Source organism: Crocuta crocuta, unplaced genomic scaffold, assembly GCF_008692635.1.
Source record: "Crocuta crocuta isolate KB4526 unplaced genomic scaffold, BGI_CrCroc_1.0 scaffold186, whole genome shotgun sequence".
In the NCBI taxonomy this organism is placed as follows: Eukaryota; Metazoa; Chordata; class Mammalia; order Carnivora; family Hyaenidae; genus Crocuta; species Crocuta crocuta.
In genome coordinates, this window is record NW_027551569.1 from 7,785,927 (window position 1) to 7,807,589 (window position 21,663).

Genomic DNA, 21,663 nt, shown 5'->3' on the forward strand with positions numbered 1-21,663 from the left:
AAGGCACCCCTAATCTGTGACTTCCTAAAGAATTCACACCTCTAGTGAAGAACTCATTACAAAGTTCTATAATTATTAGCTTACTAACTACTCTTTCCCACTAAGCTGTGAATTTCTTGAAGACAGAGACAGTATCCTATTCAATTATGTATCTTAAGACCCTGGCATAGTTCATAACACTTAATAGGACTTTAGTAAATGCTGAATGAATAATGTATTATAAAAAAGCAAAGTAATATAGATGGCAAAGACATCTTCTACCCAAGATTATTAAATGTAAACTGATTCCTTTCAGCCTCTGGACAATAACTTAAATATCTTCATGATGAATAATAAGACCAGGATCTATTCAATTATAATCCTTCTAAGTAAATATTTAAATGTAAATTTCAAGCTTTTAGCATAAATATAGGAACTCCTATAGCTATTTCCCTGTGTGCTTAGAAAGAAATGTTCCCATTTGCATCTCGTTTTGTTTATTTTCTATAAATAGGAGGTAGAAGGTTAGCAAAGCGCCAGCTTCAGCTTACCCCAGTCTTTCACCAGGTTATTAGACATGTAGAGAATCTTTAATTTCTTCATTACATGGATCCCTTTCAACTTCTCAATAAAATTGTAGGAGATCCACAGTTCTTCTAATGTGTCCCCTACTGCTTCCTGAAAAAGAAAGCAATTTGGTTTATAAGCTTATTTTTAAACTTTTCCTTCTGTCCCCCTTTCTTATAAACATAGAGACAATGGCCTTCAGAGAGAACTGAAACCCACCTGTTGACTGGCAGGATTGCTGAAGGTTGTGTGGGGGGTTTTTCTCATAAAGAAAGGCAAGTAGAACATTTTCTTCCTCTCTTCAAACTGATCTGAACTAAGAATAGCTACTGAAATTACCAAAAGGAGAAACAATAGCACTACTTTATCACTTTTACTGAATGACATAGATTTCAAATTATGTCCCTATACATTATATGATTTGATCCTTATAACATTAAAGACTTAATAGATTTCTATTATAGAGAGATTAAAGGCATTTTCTAAGATCACAGTGCTATCAAATAATAGAGTTAAGTCTAAATTTCAGGGGTTTTGTTTTAATATTTATTATGGAAGCTTTCAAACATAAAAAGTTGAGAGAATATTACAGTGACTATATATCTTCTACCCAGATTCTACCATTAACATTTACTATCCTTTTCCTATCACATATCTGTCCATCTATCCACCTGCTATCTACACATCAATTCCTCTTATTTTTTTTGAAGTATAAAATTCAATTTAAAACTCATAGTTTTGAGGCACCTGGGTGGCTTAGTCAATTAAGTGTCTGATTCTTAATTTCAGCTCAGGTCATGATCTCATGGCTCGTGAGACTGAACTCCACAGTAGGGCTCTGTACTGACAGTGATGGCATGGAGACTACTTGGGATTCTCTCCCCATCTCTCTGCCCCTTCCCCACTTCTGCTTGTGCTAGCATGTGCTCTCTCTCACAAATAAATAAACATTAAAAAAGTGCGCAGTCTTTCTATTACAGTATAAAGCTTACATCATACTGGCTCTCAAATGCTAGATATAATAATCAATGGTGGTACAAAGACAATAAACAATAAACTGGCCCTTTGGAGAACTGAACATTGACTAAACAGCTATTTAGCAAACTGGTCTGCTTCTGCATATGAACAAATCACTCCTCCTTCTAGTTTCTTACTCTAAAAGGAGGAGGTTGGTATTTGAGATACCATCTCACACTCATGATAATAGGATGGCTACTATCAAGCAAACAAAAAATAACAAATGTTGGCAAGGATATGAAAAAATTGGAACCCTTGTGCACTAGTGGTGGGGATGTAAAATGGTATAGCTGCTACAGAAAATTGGTGGTTCCTCTAAATATTAAAAATATATGATCTAGCAATCCCACTTCTGGGCATATACCCAAAAGAATTGGAAGCAGAGTTTTGAAGAGATATTTGAATACCCATCTTCACAGCAGCATTATTTACAATTGCCAAAAGGTGGAAACAACTGAAGTGTTCATTGATGGATAAAGATAAACAAAATATGTATATAAATACAATAGAATATTATTCATCCTGAGAAGAGAAAGACATTCTGATATATGCTACAACATGAATGAACCTTGAGGACAGTATGCTAAGTGAAATAAGTCAGTCACATGAAGACAAATACCATATGATTCCATTTACATGAGGTACTATGGTAGTCACATTCACAGAGACAGAAAGTAGAATGGTGATGCCAGGGCTGAGGGGAGGGGACCCATTGTTCAATGGATACAGAGGTGCAGTTTTACCAGCTGAAGAGAATTGTGGAGATGGACAGCAGTGATGGTTGTACAATGATACAAATATACTTAATACCAGAGAACTGTACTTAAAAATGGTTACCATGAAAAAAAAATGGTTACCATGGTAAATTTTATGTTATGTGCATTTTACCACAATGAAAAAAATGAGAAGGTTAGACAAGAAGTTCTCTAAGATCCCTTTCAGCTATTAAAGTTTATGATTCTTTGAGATCAATAAACCATTATGAGTACTAAAAACAACAAAAAAATGTCTGTTCTGTAAATAGTATTACATTGGAGGTTATAGGAGTGGGAAAGGCTTAATGGAATGCTGTAAAACCTCCATTTTGGACCACATAAAATGATGATTATTGTTATTATTGTTTATATAAAGTACTGAATTCAGATATCGTAATGTTGCTTAGAAGTCTTTAGGAAGATCTGATTCACAAACAGGAAATGTTTGTAGGCAATGGAATATGACATGGCAATGAGAAAGAAAGAAATCTGGCCATTCGTAGCAATGTGAATAGAACTGGAGGGTATTATGCAAAGTGAAATAAGTCAGGCAGAGAGAGACAGATACCATATGTTTTCACTCATATGTGGATCAGGAGAAACTTAACAGAAGACCATAGGGGAGGGGAAGGGGAAAAATAGTAATAGAGAGGGAGGAAGGCAAACCATAAGGGACTCTTAAATACTGAGAACAAACTGAGAGTTGATGAGGGAGTGGGGGAGAGGGAAAATGGGTGATGGACATTGAGGAGGGCACTTGCTGGGATGAGCACTGTGTGTTGTATGGAAACCAATTTGACAATAAACTATATTTTTAAAAAAGTTTGTAGGCAGTTGATTATGAGTATATAAAAACAAATCGTTTTTATATTATAAACAGGAAGTCATTAAAGAGAAATGATCTCATTCATCATAGCAACAAAAACTGTAAATTACCTAGGAATTCATTTTTGTAAAAAGTATACAGGCCTTACAGGAACTGAAACTATAAAATTCTACTGAAAGACATAAAAAATCTGAATAAATCTGCCTGTAAGGGAAGCCTAATTACTATAAGGACATCAATTTTCTCCAAAAATCAATCTATAAATTCAGTGGAATTATAAGACTTCCAATGGAGATTTATTTTTATGAACTTATCAAGTTTCTTTTGAAGAGTGAATGTCCAAGAAAAGCCAAGAAACATTGTGAACAAGAAAAGAGGACTTATGCAAATAGATATCCAAACATATTATAAAGCTAAAGAAAATTAAAGTAGCATTATATTTGGGCTGGAATATACAGGTAAAATAACAAATGGAAACTTGACCATCCAGGAATCCAACCATGCATACACAGACCTTAGTAGGTGGCATTTACAGTGGGAAAAATTTTTTAATATATGGCTAACCATTTGAAGGAAAAAAATAAGGTTTGATGCCTGCCTCATGTAACATATAAAAATAAACTCCAGATGGACTCAAGATAACAACTTTAAATTTTTACATGTAAAAAAACTATAAAAGTACTAGAAGATGATTAATTTTATAGTCTAGAAGTAAAGGTGTTCTATAAAAGATACAAAACATAGAAGACATAAAGACTTTGCAAATAAATTTGACATATTTTAAACCTCCTTTTGGGGGTGACTGCGTGGCTTTTGTTGGTTAAGGTTCCAACTTTGGCTCAGGTCAAGATCTCATGGTTCATGAGGCCAAGCCCCACATCGGGCTCTGTGTTGATAGCTCAGAGCCTGGAGCTTGCTTCAGATTCTGTGTCTCCCTCTCTCTCTCTGCCCCTTCCCTGCTTGTATTCTGTCTGTCTCTCTTTCAAAAATAAATAAACATTAAAACTTCATTTGGCAACTGTGAATAAAGTAAAAAGACAAGTGACAAATTAAGAAAAAATACATTTAATAATTCTGAAAACTGGGGTACCTGGTTGGCTCAGTCAGTGTAGTGTGCGATACTTGATCTTGGGGTTGTGAATTAGAGCCCCATGGTAGGTGTAGAGATTACTTAAAAATAAAATATTTAAGGGACAAAAATTCTGAAAACTGTTTGCTTTAAATTACTGTGTGGAATCTGCAATCAGATTGCCTAGATTTGACTATCTTGGCTAAGTCTTCCACCCCTTCTCTCATTCCTCCTGCCCTCCTCTCCTCCATCATCCTCTTTTTTGTTTTTTTATCTGTTTATCCATAGATGGACATTTGGGTTGCTTCCACTTTTTGGCTGTTGTGAGTAATGCTGCTATAAACATGGGTAAACAAATATTTTGTTTGTATATTAGGGAGGAATCATTAGTTTGGTTATTTATTTAAAGTAAAGAGTAATATAACAACAACAACAACAACAAAAAACCCAAGGAATACAAACAAGCATAGAAAGAAAAGTCTTTCTCATCCTATACCCCCTCCCTACCACCACATATATAGCTGTATATATGTATATACATAGAAATATATACCTTGCTTTTTTTTTTTTTTTCACTTAACAACATACCTTGCAAACTATTCCATCCAGCAGGTATAGGTAAGTCCTACCTCATTTTTCCTCTTGATGTATTTTATTAATTTATTTAGCTAGCTAGCTAGCTAGCTAGTCAAGTCTACAACTGATAGACCCCAAGATTGTTGAAGTTTAAAAAAATTTTTTTACGTTTTATTTATTTTTGAGAGAGAGAGATCACGAGTGGGAGAAGGCCGGGGGCGGGGGGGCTGAAACACAGAATCAGAAGGAGGCTCCAGGCTCTGAGCTGTCAGCACGAAGCCTGATGCCGGGCTCGAACCCACAAGCTGTGAGATCATGACCTGAGCTAAAGTCGGACACTTAACTGACTGAGCCACCAGGAGCCCCAATTTGTTGAAGTTTTTAATACAAGCTTTGTTGCAATGACATATCTGGTCCAACATCTTTGTTCATGTATGTGAGGATGAAAAAGTCCTAGATATAGAATAGTTGGGACAAAGTAAATACACATCGAAGACTGTGATAGCAATTGACAAACTGCTGGTCTCAGCAACAGTATTTAAAAGTGCCTGTTCACTATATTTGGGTACTTTAGATAACTACCTGAGCCCAAGTCTCTTTATACTAAAATGAGGATTTTTTAAAAAACCTTAAAATGAAGACATTATCTACTTGTGAATTTCAAATGAAACAATGCATGTAAAGAGTCTGCTACATAGTTAATAAATGTTAACAGCAATAATAGCAATAATATTCTCAACAATGGATAATTACTAGGAATATTGAGAGTGCCTAGAATTCAATAAGAAAAAATAAAGCCAATAGAAAAATGAGTAATAACTATTTGGTCAATTTCCAAAAGAGGAAACATATAACAAATATATAGGAGGACATTCAAGGTCACAACTAACTGGAGAAAACAGGTTAAAACAATACAATACTCCATATTTGCCTATCATATTGGCAAATACTAAAAATATGGATTAGGGCACCTGGGTGGTATATGCAGTTAAGCATCTGACTTTGGCTCAGTTTATGATCTCGTGGTTCAGGGGTTCGAGTCTCACATCGGGCTTAGTGCTGACAGTTCAGAGCCTGGAGCCTGCATGGGATTCTATGCCTCTGTCTCTCTCTCTCTGCCCCTCCCCCACTCACATTCTGATTCTCTCTCTCTCTTTCAAATATAAACATTAAAAAATTTTTTTAAAATATGGATTAGGGGCGCCTGGGTGGCTCAGTCGGTTAAGAGTCTGACTTCGGCTCAGGTCATGATCCCACGGTTCGTGGGTTGGAGCCCTGCGTCAGGCTCTGTGCTGACAGCTCAGAGCCTGGCGTCTGCTTCAGATTCTGTCTCTCCCTCTTTCTCTGCCCCCTCCCCGCTCCCTGTCTCCCAAAATAAAATAAAAGACATAAAAAAAAATTTTTTTAAATATGGATTACAGGGGCACTTGAGTGCCTTAGTCAGTTGAGCATCCAACTCTTGATTTCAGCTCCGGTCATGATCCTAGGGTTGTGGGATCCAGCCCCATGTTGGGCTCTGCACTAAGCATGGAGCCTGCTTGGGATTCTCTCTCTCCTTCTCTGTCTCCCACTTCCACTCTCCCCCACTCTCTCTCTCTCTCCCCACCCCCAAAAAAGAAATTTAAAAATATGAATAAAAAATATGGATAATACTCATGGATATTGAGGGTTGAGGGGATAATCCTCATCTATATACCATAGATGGAAGTAGAAAACTGGCATTAGCATTGTGAGAGCAATTTGAGGTACCCATCAAAAATTTAAATGCATACAAATATCCTCAGCATTTCTATTTTTAGCAATCTAGCCTATATCAACATTCAAATAACTGTTGAAGGTTATATGTGTGAAGATGTTCACTGCAACATGATTTGTAATAGCAAAAAAAGATAGAGACATACTTTCCTCAAGAAAATAGTCTTAAGTGCTCAGCAGTATAGGAGTAGTTAAACACATTGTTATATAAAAAAGAATGCATTAAATCTGCATGTTTTGACACAGAAGGATATTCCTGATAAGCTACTGAATGAAAAAGCAGAAAAAATATGGCCTGTATATTATCAGTACAAACATATATAACATGTATATACATACATACACATGCACACACAGATATCTATAGGTAAAAAGAGGAAAGACTTTCACAGTGTTGTTCATATATTTATGAATTGCTTGATTTGTTTTTTACAATTAACATATATTACTCTTGGAATTAATAGTTTTTGTAATTAGTAATATATGGAGTCACTCAGTATATATTTACAGAATGCCTACTACATATATCAAGCACTAATGTATATGCTGATGAACAAAACTAAGGTACTCATGAGGATTCGTGTGTGTGTGTGTGTATGTGACATGACAGAAAGACAGAGACAGAAACAAACAAATGAGAATTTCAGATAGTAATAAGAAAGAAGAAAAAAATTATAAGTGGTAAGAGTTTTTGCCCAGAGGGCTACTTTAGATATATGGTAGCTGGAACACTGTTGTGGAGGTGACATCTAAGCTGAAGTGTGAAGGTTAAGAAGGAGTCAGTAATGTAGAAGTCGTAGGTAAGAAAGTTTTTAAGGCAGAAGAAACAGCAAGTACAAAGGTCTGTCAGGTGGGAATGGACTTGGCATGTTCAAGGAAGAGAAAGACCAATGGTTGGAGATTACCAACTTGGAAGAAGAGTAATATGGAGTGACATCTGAAAGGAAGGCAAAGGCTGGATCTTATACACAAATGGGCTTCTGATGTACGTTTACAGTTTCCCTAAGTAGTTTTAAATAGACCCTTTTCCTTTAATTTAGCACTCCATGTTTCACATATTAGTCATTTGTAACTTACTGAGGCAGCTATTTAAGTCATGCTATAAGGCTGGTGTGTCTCGATGAATAAATCAATTAGTATGTGAATCTATCTGAAACCCAGCATCTATATCCCTATGAAGATTTATTTTTCTTTTGTCTATGCAGAAGTAGTGAATGGTCTGGTAAAATGTTTAGTGTATGTATGGTGTACAAACACTCACACACACACACACACACACACACCATCTGGGGGGAAAAACCTGCTAGGTGTTATTCACAGAAGTCTACAGAAAGTGAGAGATCTAAGCAAGTGATGGTTGAGCTAGATAATATCCCTACAAATGCCTTTAATCCTATATTTATAATTTCTTTGTGGTTTCTAGGTATATATTACAATTCATGGAAGATATTATATACTATAGCAATACTTGAGAATCTGGTATTCTATAAATACCTGGGGGCAAATCAAGCATTTGTCATACTGATCTCCCAAATTTTGGAGCACATTTACTTGCAAACTCTTCCTTTACAGTTAATTCAAGTAATGTTTAGCCTGAAGTATAATAAATTCTGAACTTTTGTACTACAATTTAGTGTTGTACCCGTTATGAATACCGCCTCTGTATTTGACATTTTTACCATTTAAGGCACACAGAATGGAGAGAAGGCAAAATATCTTTAGATTTACCAGTCATTTAGAACATCAGAAACAATGTCATTTTATAGATCTTTAAGGATTTCACTCAATGTATCTAACTAGAAAGCAAATAATTCATCCCCGGTTATTATTTTGAGGGAGAAAACTTCCTATATTTAACTCCAGAATATAATTTCTAAGACTTTCCAAGTAGTTCATAAATTTACTAGTAACATTTGTGTGGGTAAGTAGATAGGGTTCATGATAACTCCAAAATTGCAGCTCTGAACACTGAAAGAGTTCAGGTATTACAGCTGCCTCTGTCATCAGGGAGCGGCCATGTCAGCCTGTGTCGTTTGGGGAGGTTACTGCTGAGAAGCACTGCGTTTTCAACCCCACTGGTTCTTGCAAAGCACAAGCTAGGCTTATTGGGGGCAGGAGTGGGAGGGGGGAGAAAGTCAGAGTCATAAAAACGTTGGGAATGTTTATTAATTTATTTAACAATATATACTTAAAATTATTATTATCTTTTTGGGAACAAATACAAGAGAAAGACATTAACTTTGTCATTCCTGAAACTGCCTAATTTTACAACATTGTTTCATCTCAACTCCTCTGCAAGGAAATTCAAATGGCCAAAAAATATACAAATATAATTCCCTGTCAAAAACTTTAAAAAGTTTTAAATGCCCAAGTTTGATAAGGGGAAATGAGAACCCTCATAACTTACTGGTAGGAATAAAAATTGTTACAACTTTCTGAAGGGTAACTTGATAATATGCCACAAAAGCCTTAAAAGAAATTCATACCTTTTGACCCAGCAATTCCATTTCAAGGAATTTATCCAAGGAATTATTCATAGATGTGTGCAATAATATAGCTAAAAGGAGATTCATAATAGCATTGATTATAATAACTCCAAACTGGAAATAAATAATGAGTAATAAGTAACTGATTTAAAAAATTATGGTATATCAGTAAAACAGGGTATTATGCTATCATTAAAAAAAAGAAGTATGGTTGAAAATCATTTTAAAAACTTAAGTTATATCTTCTGATCAAAAACTTCCAGTGGCTTTGCAAGCCATTTGGAAAAAAAAAATCTAAAATCTTACCATGACCTGTAAGGCTCAATGTAGCCTGGTTCCCGGCTCCCTTTCCAAGCTCCCTAGAACTATTCCCTCCCCTCATTCAACTCTTCTGCTCTAACTCAAGCATACCAAGCAGCTTCAGTTTCAGGACATTTGCACTTGTCCCACCTCAGTGTGGAGCACCTGTCCCTTGGTCAGCTCTATAGCTTATATTCTCATTTCCTGTCAATCTATGTTCTTGTATATGCCTTGCTTTTCTTCACTGCATTCATCACCACCTGTATTATACAATGTATTGTATATGTATTATACAAATATTTTCTAGACTGTCTTCCTCTACTATAATGGAAGTTCTAGGAGAGCAAGGACTTCATTTCATATTCTTCTGTATCTCTAAAGCCTAGAATAGTACCTGGCTTAAAGTAGGCATTCAGGAAATATACTGAATGAATTTGTTAAGTGAATGGATGACATGAAAAAAATTATCTTTACATATTAAGTAAAAAAGAGAGAAAAACAATATGTGTAATATGATTTCATTTTCTACATACCCATCAAAGAATAGAAAAAAAGGCAAGAAGGGTATCAATCAAAATATTAACAATATTTACACTGTCAGTGGCTTATAGGTACTTTTATAGTTGCTTTTTGATTTTGTAAAGCTTCTGCAATGGACAAATATTACTTGTATATTAAGGGGAAAGGAGATTGTTTTGTTTTGTTTTTTTTAAGAAATAAATAACAACCTACCAGTCCATTTAAGTTCTTTATGTTGTTTCTTCCTAAAGACAATATCCTCAAGTTTTCTGTAGTGGGAAAAAAAACAATTTTTGTTTAGGAGAATCATATTACAACTGTTGTGAATCTAGTAATATAAACTGTTAATAAGTTTTATATAATATACTTATATAATGAATAAGAAAGTCTGTATTAATAAAGTGATGATCAAGTAGGAAATAACATTGACCTATCATCTAAGGTAAACACTATAATTTCACATCATGACAATATTAAACTTATAAATGGTTAACTATTTGGAATACATGGTTTTAAATTCCTGGCTAGTGGGGCACGTGAGTGGCTCAGTCAGTTGAGCATCTGACTTTGGCTCAGGTCACGATCTTCTGGTTGGTAAGTTCACACCCCACATTGGGCTCTTTGCTGACAGCTCAGAGCCTGGGGCCTGCTTCAGATTCTATGTCTCTCTCTCTCTCTGCCCCTCCCCCATTCATACTCTGTCTCTCTCTCAAAAATAAACAAACATTAAAAAAATTAACAAAAAATAATAATAAATAAATTGCTAGCTAGTATAAGTATTACAGAGATAAAATAAGAGCAAAGAAGATTTTAACTTCATCTTTTTTTAAGTTTATTTATTTTGAGAGAGAGAACACAAGTGGGGGAAAACCAGAGAGAGAGGTAGAGAGAATGCCAAGCAGGCTCCACGCTGTCAGCTTAGAGTCTAATGCAAAGCTCAAACTCATGAGCTGTGAGATCACGACCTGACCTGAAATCAAGAGTCTGACTCTTAACCAACTGAGTCACCTGAGGCAACCCAAGAAGCTTTGAATTTAAAATTCTGACGCATATATATTTAAAATCTACTATGGTATGAGGACTCTGCTAGAAAATAAGAACATATTTATGTATAGCACACCTCACTCCAAAAAGGACTAAAAGTACAATCAGTGGTACCTGGGTGGCTCAGTTGGTTAAGCAACTGACTTCAGCTCAGGTCATGATCTTATGGTTCATGTGTTCAAGCCCCGCATTGGGCTTTATGCTGCCAGCACAGAGCCTGCTTTGGATCCTCTGTCCCCTCCTATGTCTTCCCCTCCCCTGCTCACATGCTCTCTCTCTCTCAAAAATAAATATTATTTTTTAAAAAGTGAAATCAAATGAATTAGTATTTTAAAAGTCTTTTGCTTTCAATCTTTTAAAAAATTAGATTGTGATTTGGTTTTAAAAATGCTTATTTGTATTTTTTAAAAGGTTGGTTCTATTTATGCATCTATAGGCTATTTCTAGAAGAAAAAAAGAAAGTAGAAACAGTGGTTACTTTAGGGAACTGAGAGTCTATGGTCAGAGGAAAATTTATTTTCCACTGTAACCTCTTTTGAACTGTTTGCATAAAACCATGTGCATGTATTATTTTTGAAAATTAAAAAAAAGATTCTAGCAAAACACAGGAAACCTCATTTCTGTTCTAAAAAACTGCTGATTGTAGCAACATTGATGGAACTTGAGGGTGTTATGCTGAGCGAAATAAGTCAGGCAGAGAAGGACAGATACCATGTGTTTGCACCTATAGGTGGATTAGGAGGAACTTAATGGAGGACCATGGGGGAGAAGAAGGGGTAAAATAGTTGGGGAGAGGGAGGGAGGCAAACCATGAGAAGCTCTTGAATGTTGAGAACTGAGGGCTGATGATGGTGGGGGAGAGGGGAAGGGGGGTGATGGGCATGGAGGGCACTTGGTGGGATGAGCACTGGGTGTTATATGGAAACCAACTCAACAATAAACTATTTAAGAGAAAAAAACACTGCTGATTACTTATGCATAAGTTATACATTTAGTTTTCACAACTTAACCTTCTGTAACTATGTTGTCCAATATGGTAGTTACTAGCCACGTGTGGCTATTTACTTTAAATTAATTAAAATTAAATACAACTTAAAATTCAGTTTCTCAATCACACTAGCCCCATTTCAAGACCTTAACAGTTGTATGTGGCCAGTGGCAACTCTATTGGGACAGTGTAGACAGCTCTATTGGACTGTACTGTTCTGACATCCACAATTCAATGGTTAAGAGCACAAATTCAATGAACTGAGTTCCAATCCCAATTCTCTAAGGAAGCAATCAAACCTCTTTGAATCACAGTTTCATTATATGTAAAATGAGGGAATATAATATCTGACTTGTAAGAATATCAAGATTAAATGAGATAATTGTCTAAAATATTTAGCATAATGCTTAATCCATGTGAGTATACAATAAATGGTGTGTGTGTGTGTGTTATCAGACATATACAGCTATTTCAACTTTGTTTTAATTAACTTAATTATTTTACTTTTTTAAACAATGAAATGTTTTTAATGTTTACTTATTTTTAGAGAGAGAGAGTACGCACACATGGGCGTGTGAGCAAGCAGGGAAGGGGCAGAGATAGAGGGGCAGGGGCAGAGATAGACGGAGATAAAGAGAATCCCAAGCAGGCTCTGGGCTGTCAGCACAGAGCTCAATACAGGGCTCAAACCCACAAACCGCAAGACCATGACCTGAGCCAAAATCAAGAGCTAGATGCTGAACACTGAGCTACCCAAGCATTCTTAATGAAGTATTTTAAATTCTGTTATGAGAAACACTTAACGTTCAGGACAAAGTATTTTAAGAGTGATCTAATTCATGCAAAATGATTTAACTGTTGAAACAAGTCCCCTGGTTATGGACTGAATTGCGTCCCCCCCCCCACTCTAAATTCATATGTTGTAGTCCTAACATTCAGTTCCTCAGACTGTGACTATATTTAAAGACAGGGACTTTAAAGAAGTAATTGAGGTAAATGAGATCATTTTAGGTAAAATTCAATATGACTGGTGCCCTGGGGCACTTGGGTGGCTAAGTCAGTTAAGCTTCTGACTCTTGATTTCAGCTCTGGTCATGATCTCACAGTTCGTGGGTTCAAGCCCTGCATCAGGCTCTGCACTGACGGTACAGAGCCTGCTTGGGATTCTCTCTGTCCCTACCTCTCTTTCTCAAAATAAATAAATAAACTTTAAAAAAAAAAAGAAAGTAAAATATGACTGCTGCCCTTATAAGAATTATAAGAACAGATTAGGACACAGACAGAAACAGAGAAAAGACCTTAAAGAGCAAAGGAAAAGATGGCCATCCACAAACCAAGGAGAGAGCCTCAGAAGAACTCAACCCTGTCAAAACCTTGATCTTGGACTTCTTGCCTCTACAACTGCAGGAAAATAAGTTTCTGTTGCTTAAGCCACCTAGTCTTTGGAATTTGTTATGACAGCCCTAGCAAACTCATACATTCCATATAACTATAATGTGTGAAAATTAAATATTTAAGAAAATCATATAATCAATTATTCTTTAAAGTTTCTTGAAATGGAAAGATTGCCATTTTATTTTGTCTATTCCATGCAGAATGAAAAGCTTATTCAAACAGTTATTCATTCAACACATAATTATTAAGCATCTATAATACACTAGAAATAGCTATAATCAGTTGCAGTGATTAATATATTATATTAATTATATTATCTCTCTCTCTCCATCATCTCTCAAAATAAATAAATAAAATTAAAAAAAAAAAGAAAGAAAGATAATAGGTCTGGCACAGGATGTGTGAGAAAGGAGTTAAGAAATTACCAGGGAGTTTGGCCTGAGCAATAGGAAGAGTGGAGTTGCTGCTATCTGAGACAGACACACAGGACATTGGTTTAGCTGGGGCTGGGGTACTGTTTCAGACACGTTAGGTATGTGATGCTTAGGAGACATCCAATGGAAATACCAGGCAATCGACTGTGAAAATCTGGAGTTCAGAGGAGATGCCTGGGTTAGAGATATAAATGTGGGAACTAACAGCATATAGATGATAAAGCCATGACCTGGATGAAATAATCCAGGGAATATGTGAAGATAGAAAAGAGAAGAGATCCAAGAACTGAGGTCTGGAGTACTCTAACATTTAGAAGTGGGAGACATGAGACTGGGAAGGAGCAGCCAGAAAGACAGGAAGATCAGGAGGGCACAGTGTCCCAGAAGCCAAACATTGAAATTACTTCAAAGAGGAATGAAATCATCCATGTCAAAATACGCTGCTAAGTCAACTAAGATGAGGACTGAAAATCAACCTCAGAAACTGAAGACAACAAATATAAAATATATGCAACTCTTCCAAAGATAGTATCTAACTTAATATATAAAACTCTTCTTTTAAACTCCTTTAAAAAAATATACATGAAAATGGTGATAGAAAGCTAAAAAGATCTTATTGATTACTATATAGGGACAAAAATTATGATATCAAAGTTAATAAATTAAATGTCCTAACAATACACAATGATATATTTTTTGGAAGTAGAAGGTGGTACAGAAGTAGAACACCACTAGAAGGAAAACATTGGATTTTTCTTCATACAAGAAAGATCTTGGTGAAAATCAAAATAGTGTTTGAAAGTTCCCCATTTATTTATTTAGTAAACTGAAGGACAAAAGTATAAGTTTTTGCCAAAGATACAAGGCATCAAAATTTATGTTCTAATATTTGATGTGAGATTATTAATATTCATATTTTACAGGCTTTTAGTCACAGTTTTGAATGCAGTCCAGGCATGCAGTTTTCTAGCCATAGTTTTGCTACAATAAACATATGTAGCTGTTAGGGTTATTCTGCCTTATAGACCCCCTGTTAAGTAGGAATCCCCTTTTTTTTTCCCCCCAGGTCCTCTCATCATAGTTTAACAAGACTATAGCTCTTATGAAAGGGAAGGGGTGAGACACAGTCTATAGTCATATATTCAATCCTTCATATGGATCAGCAGCTTCTTTTTGCTTTATGGTCACAGATGATGTGTATTCCCCAGTGACAGGCCATAGACTGTGGAAGTACTATTTGTTGCAAGCAGAACTAAAATGAGGTGAATCAAGTATAGCAAATGTATGGTACAAAGGCTTACACTGTCTCCTTCCATGTCTACATCAGACATCAATAACTGATCAAGCTACTCTTTTCCATTGAAGTTTTGGTGCTCTTAATAAAATTTTTCTGACAGTTACTACCAACTGACCAAAGTTAGATTATAAGTTAAAGTCCATTGTCAGCCCTATACAGAGGTTTTCCTATTATCAGAAGTCATGTTTTTTATGAAAAGAAAAGCATGTTATCTGTATTGATAAATAATACGTTATCGGGTTGCTTGGGTGGCTCAGTTGGTTAGACATCTGACACCTGATTTAGGTTTGTTTATTTATTTGAGAGAGAGAGAAAGAGAGGAGAGGAGGAGCAGAGAGAGAAGGAGAGAAAGAGAGAATCCTATGCAGGCTCCTCACTGCCAGCAAAGAGCCCTATGTAGGGCTAGAACCCTCAAACCATGAGATCATGACCTGACTTGAAACCAAGAGTCAGAGGCTTAACTGACTAAGCTACCTAGGCACCCCCCCGCCCCCAACTCCTAATTTCAGCTCAGTTCATGATCTCAGTGTTTGTGAGATAGAGTCCCGCATCAGGCGTGCTGTCAGCATGGAGCCTGCTTGGGATTCTCTCTCTCCCTCTCTCTCTAAATAAATAAACTTTTAAAAAATGTTATCAATTTAATCTCATTAAAGCAAGCTATTTCAATTATAGACAAACTGTCTGTATAATTGTTGAATAACACAGGAGATAGCGATGCCAACTCCCATACAGTTGAAAATCTGAGTATTAATTTTTACTCCCCCCAAACTTAACAACTAATAGCCTACTACTGAGCAGAAGCCTTGGCCAACAGTCCATTAATGCACATTTTGTATGTCATTTGTCATATGTATTGTATTCTTATAATAAACCTAGAGAAAAGAAAATATTAAGAAAATCATAAAAGAAAGAAAATACATTTAAGAATGAAAGGAAAATAAATTTACAGTGCTGTAAAAAAAAATCAGCATGTAAGTAGACTGACACAGTTCAAACCCATGTTGTTCAAGGGTTAACTGTGACATGAAACATCTCAAATTGTTTAATGAGTCAGTAAAAAACTGGAATATACTGAGTCATCTTGTGCACAGCTCTAATAGTAAACTCTTCCTCTCCAGGACTACATAAATACTGAATGCCAACTTTGAGTAAGGTCCTGAAAGGAGGATGGAGATTTGGAAGAGAAGATAGTAAGATGTGATGTTTGCCCTCCAGAAGCTCATTATCCAGAGACAGAAACATATTCCTCACTAACTGTAATAATGGCTAATATTTCCTGAACATTTATATGCACGAGGGACTATTCAAAGCACTTTATATATACTAACTCATTTAATCTTCAGAACAACTATATGAAGTGGGTATTCATTATTTTAATCCAAGACAGACTGTTATTAATATTCCTAAAGAAAGAGTAATAATGGAGCTGCTTGGGTGGCACTATGAGCACGGAGCCCACATAGAATTCTCTCTCTCCCACTCTCTCTCTGCCCCTCCTCTGTGCACTCTCTCACTCTCTCAAAAATAAATAAATAAACATTAAAAAAAAAAAGAAAGAGTAATTATGATGATTACTAGAGAAGTCTTTAGAGGGAGAAATGACATTTAAACTTGACATTCTTAATCTTAATTTTGTTTCTTGCAGGGTTTTCCTGTTAATAGGATGGGGCTATTCTCAAAGGAAAAGAGCATTGCATTAACAAATGCACAAAGCATAAAAAAAGAATGATGTATTCAGGTATGAATAGGGTGGTACAGATTTTAGATGACTTTGAATGCAACATTAGGCATTTGGTCTTTACTAGGCAAAGGATGATAATAAGAATAATACTTTAAAAAACTTTTTTTTAACATTTTATTTTTTGAGAGACAGAGTGTGAGCAGGGGAAGGGCAGAGAGAGAGGAGATACAGAATCCAAAGCAGGCTCCAGGATCCGAACTGTCAGCACACAGCCCCATGCAGGGTTTGAACCCACGGATGAGAGTCAGATGCTCAGCCAACTGAGCTACCCAGGTGCCCCAAGAATAATATTTTTAGGAAGAAAACACTGCTATCAGTGTTGAAGAGCAGAAAGGAGACAAAAAGATTAGGAGGCTATCACAAAAGTCATAAGGTAGTGTTTTCCTTTTCCTCTTCCTTCCTTCCTTCCTTTTTTGAGAAAGTGAGCACACAAGCAGGGGAGAGGGGCAGAGGGAGAGAAACAATCTTAAGCAGGCTCCATGCTCAGCATGGATCCCAACTTGGGGCTGGATCTCATGATCCTGAGATTGTGACATGATCCAAAATCAAGAGTCAGGTACTTAGGGGCGCCTGGGTGGCTCAGTTGGCTAGGTGTACAACTTTAGCTCAGGTCATGATCTCATGGTTCGTGGGTTCAAGCCCCACAGCAGGCTCTCTGCTGTCAGCACAGAGCCGGCTTTGGACCCTCTGTTTCCCTTTTTCTCTGCCCCTCCCCAACTCACACACTCTCTCTCTCTCTAAAATAAATAAACATTAAAAAAAAAAAAAAAAGAGTCAGATGCTTAACTGACTGAGCCACCCAGGCATCCATGGCAGTGTTTCTCAAACTAGGGATGATATGAAATCAGCTTAATGGGTTCTGACAAGCATTTTTTAAAAATAAAATCCTTTTTTTTTATTTATTTATTTATTTCTAGGAGAGAGAGAGACAGCATGAGCAGGGGGAGGGTCAGAGAGCGAGGGAGTCACAGTCTCTGAAACAGGCTCCAGGCTCTGAGCTGGCAGTCAACACAGAGCCCAATGCGGGGCTCGAACCCACGAACCGCGAGATCATGACCCAAGCGAAAGTCGGACGCTTAACCGACTAAGCCACCCAGGCGCCCCGAAAAAATAAAATCTTTAGAAACCTTATACTGGAGGACACCTGGGGGTCTCAGTCGGTTGAGCCTCTGATTTCTCATGGCTCTTGGGTTTGGGCCCTGTGTCGGGCTTGGTGCTGGTAGCTCAGAGCCTGGAGCCTGCTTTGGATTCTGTGTCTCCCTCTCTTTCTCTGCCTCTTTCCCACTCATGCTCTGTATCTCTCTCCTTCAAAAATAAGTAAACATTAAAAAAATTTAAAAACTTGAACTGGAACCTATGCTATAAGGGCAAACATTGCTTTACAAACCTATTTCACTTCATGTATGTATGTATATACTTGATATGTACATTCATATGAATATATATACTGAGTTATGAATTCAAATGTATTACTTAGTGTAAAAAAGTAGTAAAAAATGTTTGAAAATACAGTCTAAGGAGGAGAGAATGTGGGTCTTAAATAAAACTGTAACTTCTGGAAATGGGAAAGCAACAAATTATTTGAGAGCTCTCTCAGAGTAGAGTTAACAGGACTTAGTGATGAACTCAGATGTCTTAAGGGAAGTAAAGAAGGAGCATGGTAGATTAACTAATGCCCCATTGAAAGATACCTAGATCCTAATCCCTGGAACCTGCGAATGTTACCTTATATAGGAAAAAAAAGTACTTTGCAGATGTCATCAAGTTAGGGATCTTAGGGAGAATAGCCTTGATTATCCAGGTGTTCCCTAAATGTAATCATACATATCCTCTTAAGAAGGAGGCAGAGAGTGGTGCCTGGGTGGTTCAGTCAGTTGAGCATCTGACTTTGGTTCAGGTCATGATCTCACAGTTCATGAGTTCAAGCCCCACACTGGGCTTGCTGCTCTCAGTACATAGCCCAATTTGGATCTTCTGTCCCCCATCTCTCTCTGTCCCTCCCCTGCTCATGCTCTCTCTCAAAAATAAATTAAGAAATAATAATAAAAAGAAGGCAGAGAAATATGTGACACAGACAAAAGAGGAAAAGTCATTATGATCATAAAGGCAGAGATTAGACTGATGCCTTCACAAGCCGAGGAACGTGGCAGCGATCAGAATCTAGAAGAGACAAGGAAGGAACAGATTCTCTCCTAAAGCCTTCAGAGGCAGAGTGGCTTGGTCAAAACCTTGATTTTGGCCCACTGAAACCAATTTCAGACTTCTGGCCTCCAGCACTGTTTTTGTTCTTGCTGTTGTTTTTCCAAACTATTGTTTTAAGCCACCAAGTTTCAGCAAACATAGGAAACTAGCAGGAGTCAGAAGCCTTGGCAACTGGGATGGTGGCAACATCATTAACACCGATAAGGAACACAAGAAAAACGATGTTAAGGAATTAAAATTTAAATATAACAAGTATTAGGACACCTGTGTGGCTTAGTCAGTTAAGCCTCCAACTCTTGGTTTCAGCTCAGGTCATGATCTCACAGTTCATGGGTTCAAGCCCTGTGTCTGGCTCTGTGCTGATGGTGCAGAGACTGCTTGGGATTCTCTTGCTCTTTCTCTCTCTCTCTCAAAATAAATAAATAAACTTAAAAATAAATAAATACAATGTTCCAGAATACAACCTGGAATTTAAAAAAATAGAGTATGAAACACAAGACAAATTTGAACAAAAGATATTTAATTAAAAAATCTAATTTTTCTATTTAATTCTAACTATAGCTTTAAATGCCTAAATGCCTCTAAAATGTTTAGGTCTTTTGTTCTCTCTGATTTTCTTTGGATAAACAAATTTAAGGCACATGGTTTATATATTTTCTCTGTTGTCTGACAATTACTGTGGTTAAAACAGGTGCTAGCTTCTGGGATTACATAGTGTTTCTAGAATGTTTATTACAATAATGAGAAAACCCAAGAACCATCTGTTACTGTAGATCACTTACTTAAGCCATTGAGGTTGGCAATTTTTTCAATGCAGTTTGTAGACAGTGAAAGCTTCCTGAAAAAGAACAAAGGAAAACTTGAATATGAAACAATTTTAAATGATATATCAGAAAAATAAATGGTGTATCAGAAATTATTCCTCAAGTGCCCATAGAAGATATTTAAGTCATACTTTCTTTTTACACTAAATCTTTTCCCCCTCAGACATGGCATGCATTCTTTCATTTTGAAATCCTCACACTTTTTTTTAGATTACAGAAGTTAATACAGAATCAGTGCAGAAAATTAAAAACTTTTTGATGGTAATTTGGTATTATTTATTAATTTTTTAAAAATGCATGTGTTCTTTGACCTAGTAATTCATTTCTAGGAATACTTTCTACTAAAATACTAACACAATGTCAAAAGATATGTAAGACAGATTATTTATTGTATTATTATAATAGCAAAAAATAGGGAAAAATCTATAAACATCCAGTAATTGAGGGATAGATATAATGAAAAACTACACTGTCACTAAAACAAATGAAATTAGGTTCTAGATACCGGCTTGGGAAGACATCCATGATATGTGGTCAAGTTAAAAAACCATCTCCCAGAACAAAACATTTGATGTGATTCACCCTTTTGATATAAAGCAGAGCTATATTACATGCATGTGTGAAGACATTTATCTGCTCATGTGTTAAATCATTCAGAAATGTATACCAAAAAATTAAAATCTAGTTTTGTTGCAAGAAAAGGAAACTGAGGCAGAGAGACTCAGCAGCATGGTTTAACTGCAGGACTTAATATAATTTATTCTCTCTCAACAATTCAATTTTTTGTTGTTATGAGATTTTGCTTTTCAAAAATAAATGGGATAAAAAAAAAAAAGAAATGTATACCAAAAAAGCCATATGTAATCCTAACCACTCCACAAAGACCTCCAGAGATAACTACTTTTAATGGTTTATATACATTTGTCTAGGTTTTTTTTCTACTCATAATTTAATTATATAAACATGTTTAAAGGGAGCATAACTACACATTCTTAGTCTTCGTTTCTTGACAAAATTTTTAATATTTCAGTACATTTCATGCAAAAAATATAATAAAAGCTAATTTTATTGAACACAATGTGTGCCCAGTATTCTTCTAAGTACTTTATATAAACTGGTTTTGTTTGTTTGTTTTTGACATAAACAGTTTAACCATCCCAGCAATCCTGTGAAATAAGTATTATTATTATCATCCATATTTTACAAGCAAGAATACTGAGGCACAAAGATGTTAAGCAATTTGCCCAATATTACACAGCCATAAAGGGGCAGAGTCAAATTTAAAACCCCCCAAAATTGACTCTAGAACATATGATCTTATCCTTTCTGATTTGACTTGAAAAAGAATTATTCATTTTTTTTTACAAAAGCAGTTACTATAGTGTAAATTATTGATCAAATCTGTATATTTTCTACCTTTCCCCAATTCCTGACAACTACCAGTGAAAAATGAAGTGCCTTAAATCTGAGAATATGATTAGGGATGAAATCTTTAATTGTTGTCTAGGCAGCCTGTCCCAAGCGATTGTCAGCAAAAATATGAACAGGCTGACTCCTTCCAAGCAGTTCCACGATAATTTGGTACCAGGTACAAAACCTTCTCAAACATTTGCCTTTGAGACAGGTTTATGATAAAAAGATATTTGACCACTTTGAAACAGGGCTCTTTGAAATCATGCTTTTGAAGCCAGAAAAAAATCTAGGATGGNTGCATACAATAACTAAATATGTTTGCTTTTTCCTTTCATTCCAAAGACAGATAATAGTCTAATGCAGGGGTTCACAAATATGTGTATAAGAGTCACTCAAGCTGCTTATTATAAATACAGATTCCTAGGTTTCATCAGTAGATATTCTGTTTCTATACATTTGGGGTGGGGCTTAACTCC

The 21,663-nt window shown here is 36.0% G+C and overlaps 1 protein-coding gene across 1 annotated transcript in view; it reads right to left on the bottom strand.

Annotated features, from left to right (window-relative positions):
• Nucleotides 1-21,663, bottom strand: part of DNAL1 (dynein axonemal light chain 1) — a 50,847-nt gene that overhangs the window by 10,423 nt on the left and 18,761 nt on the right. Inside the window, exons 4-6 of the mRNA XM_077750715.1 lie at nucleotides 19,733-19,788; nucleotides 10,063-10,118; nucleotides 531-657 (exon numbers count right to left, since the gene is read on the bottom strand). Of these exons, the coding sequence (XP_077606841.1) occupies nucleotides 531-657; nucleotides 10,063-10,118; nucleotides 19,733-19,788 (239 nt within the window). The remainder of the gene's footprint in view (nucleotides 1-530; nucleotides 658-10,062; nucleotides 10,119-19,732; nucleotides 19,789-21,663) is intronic.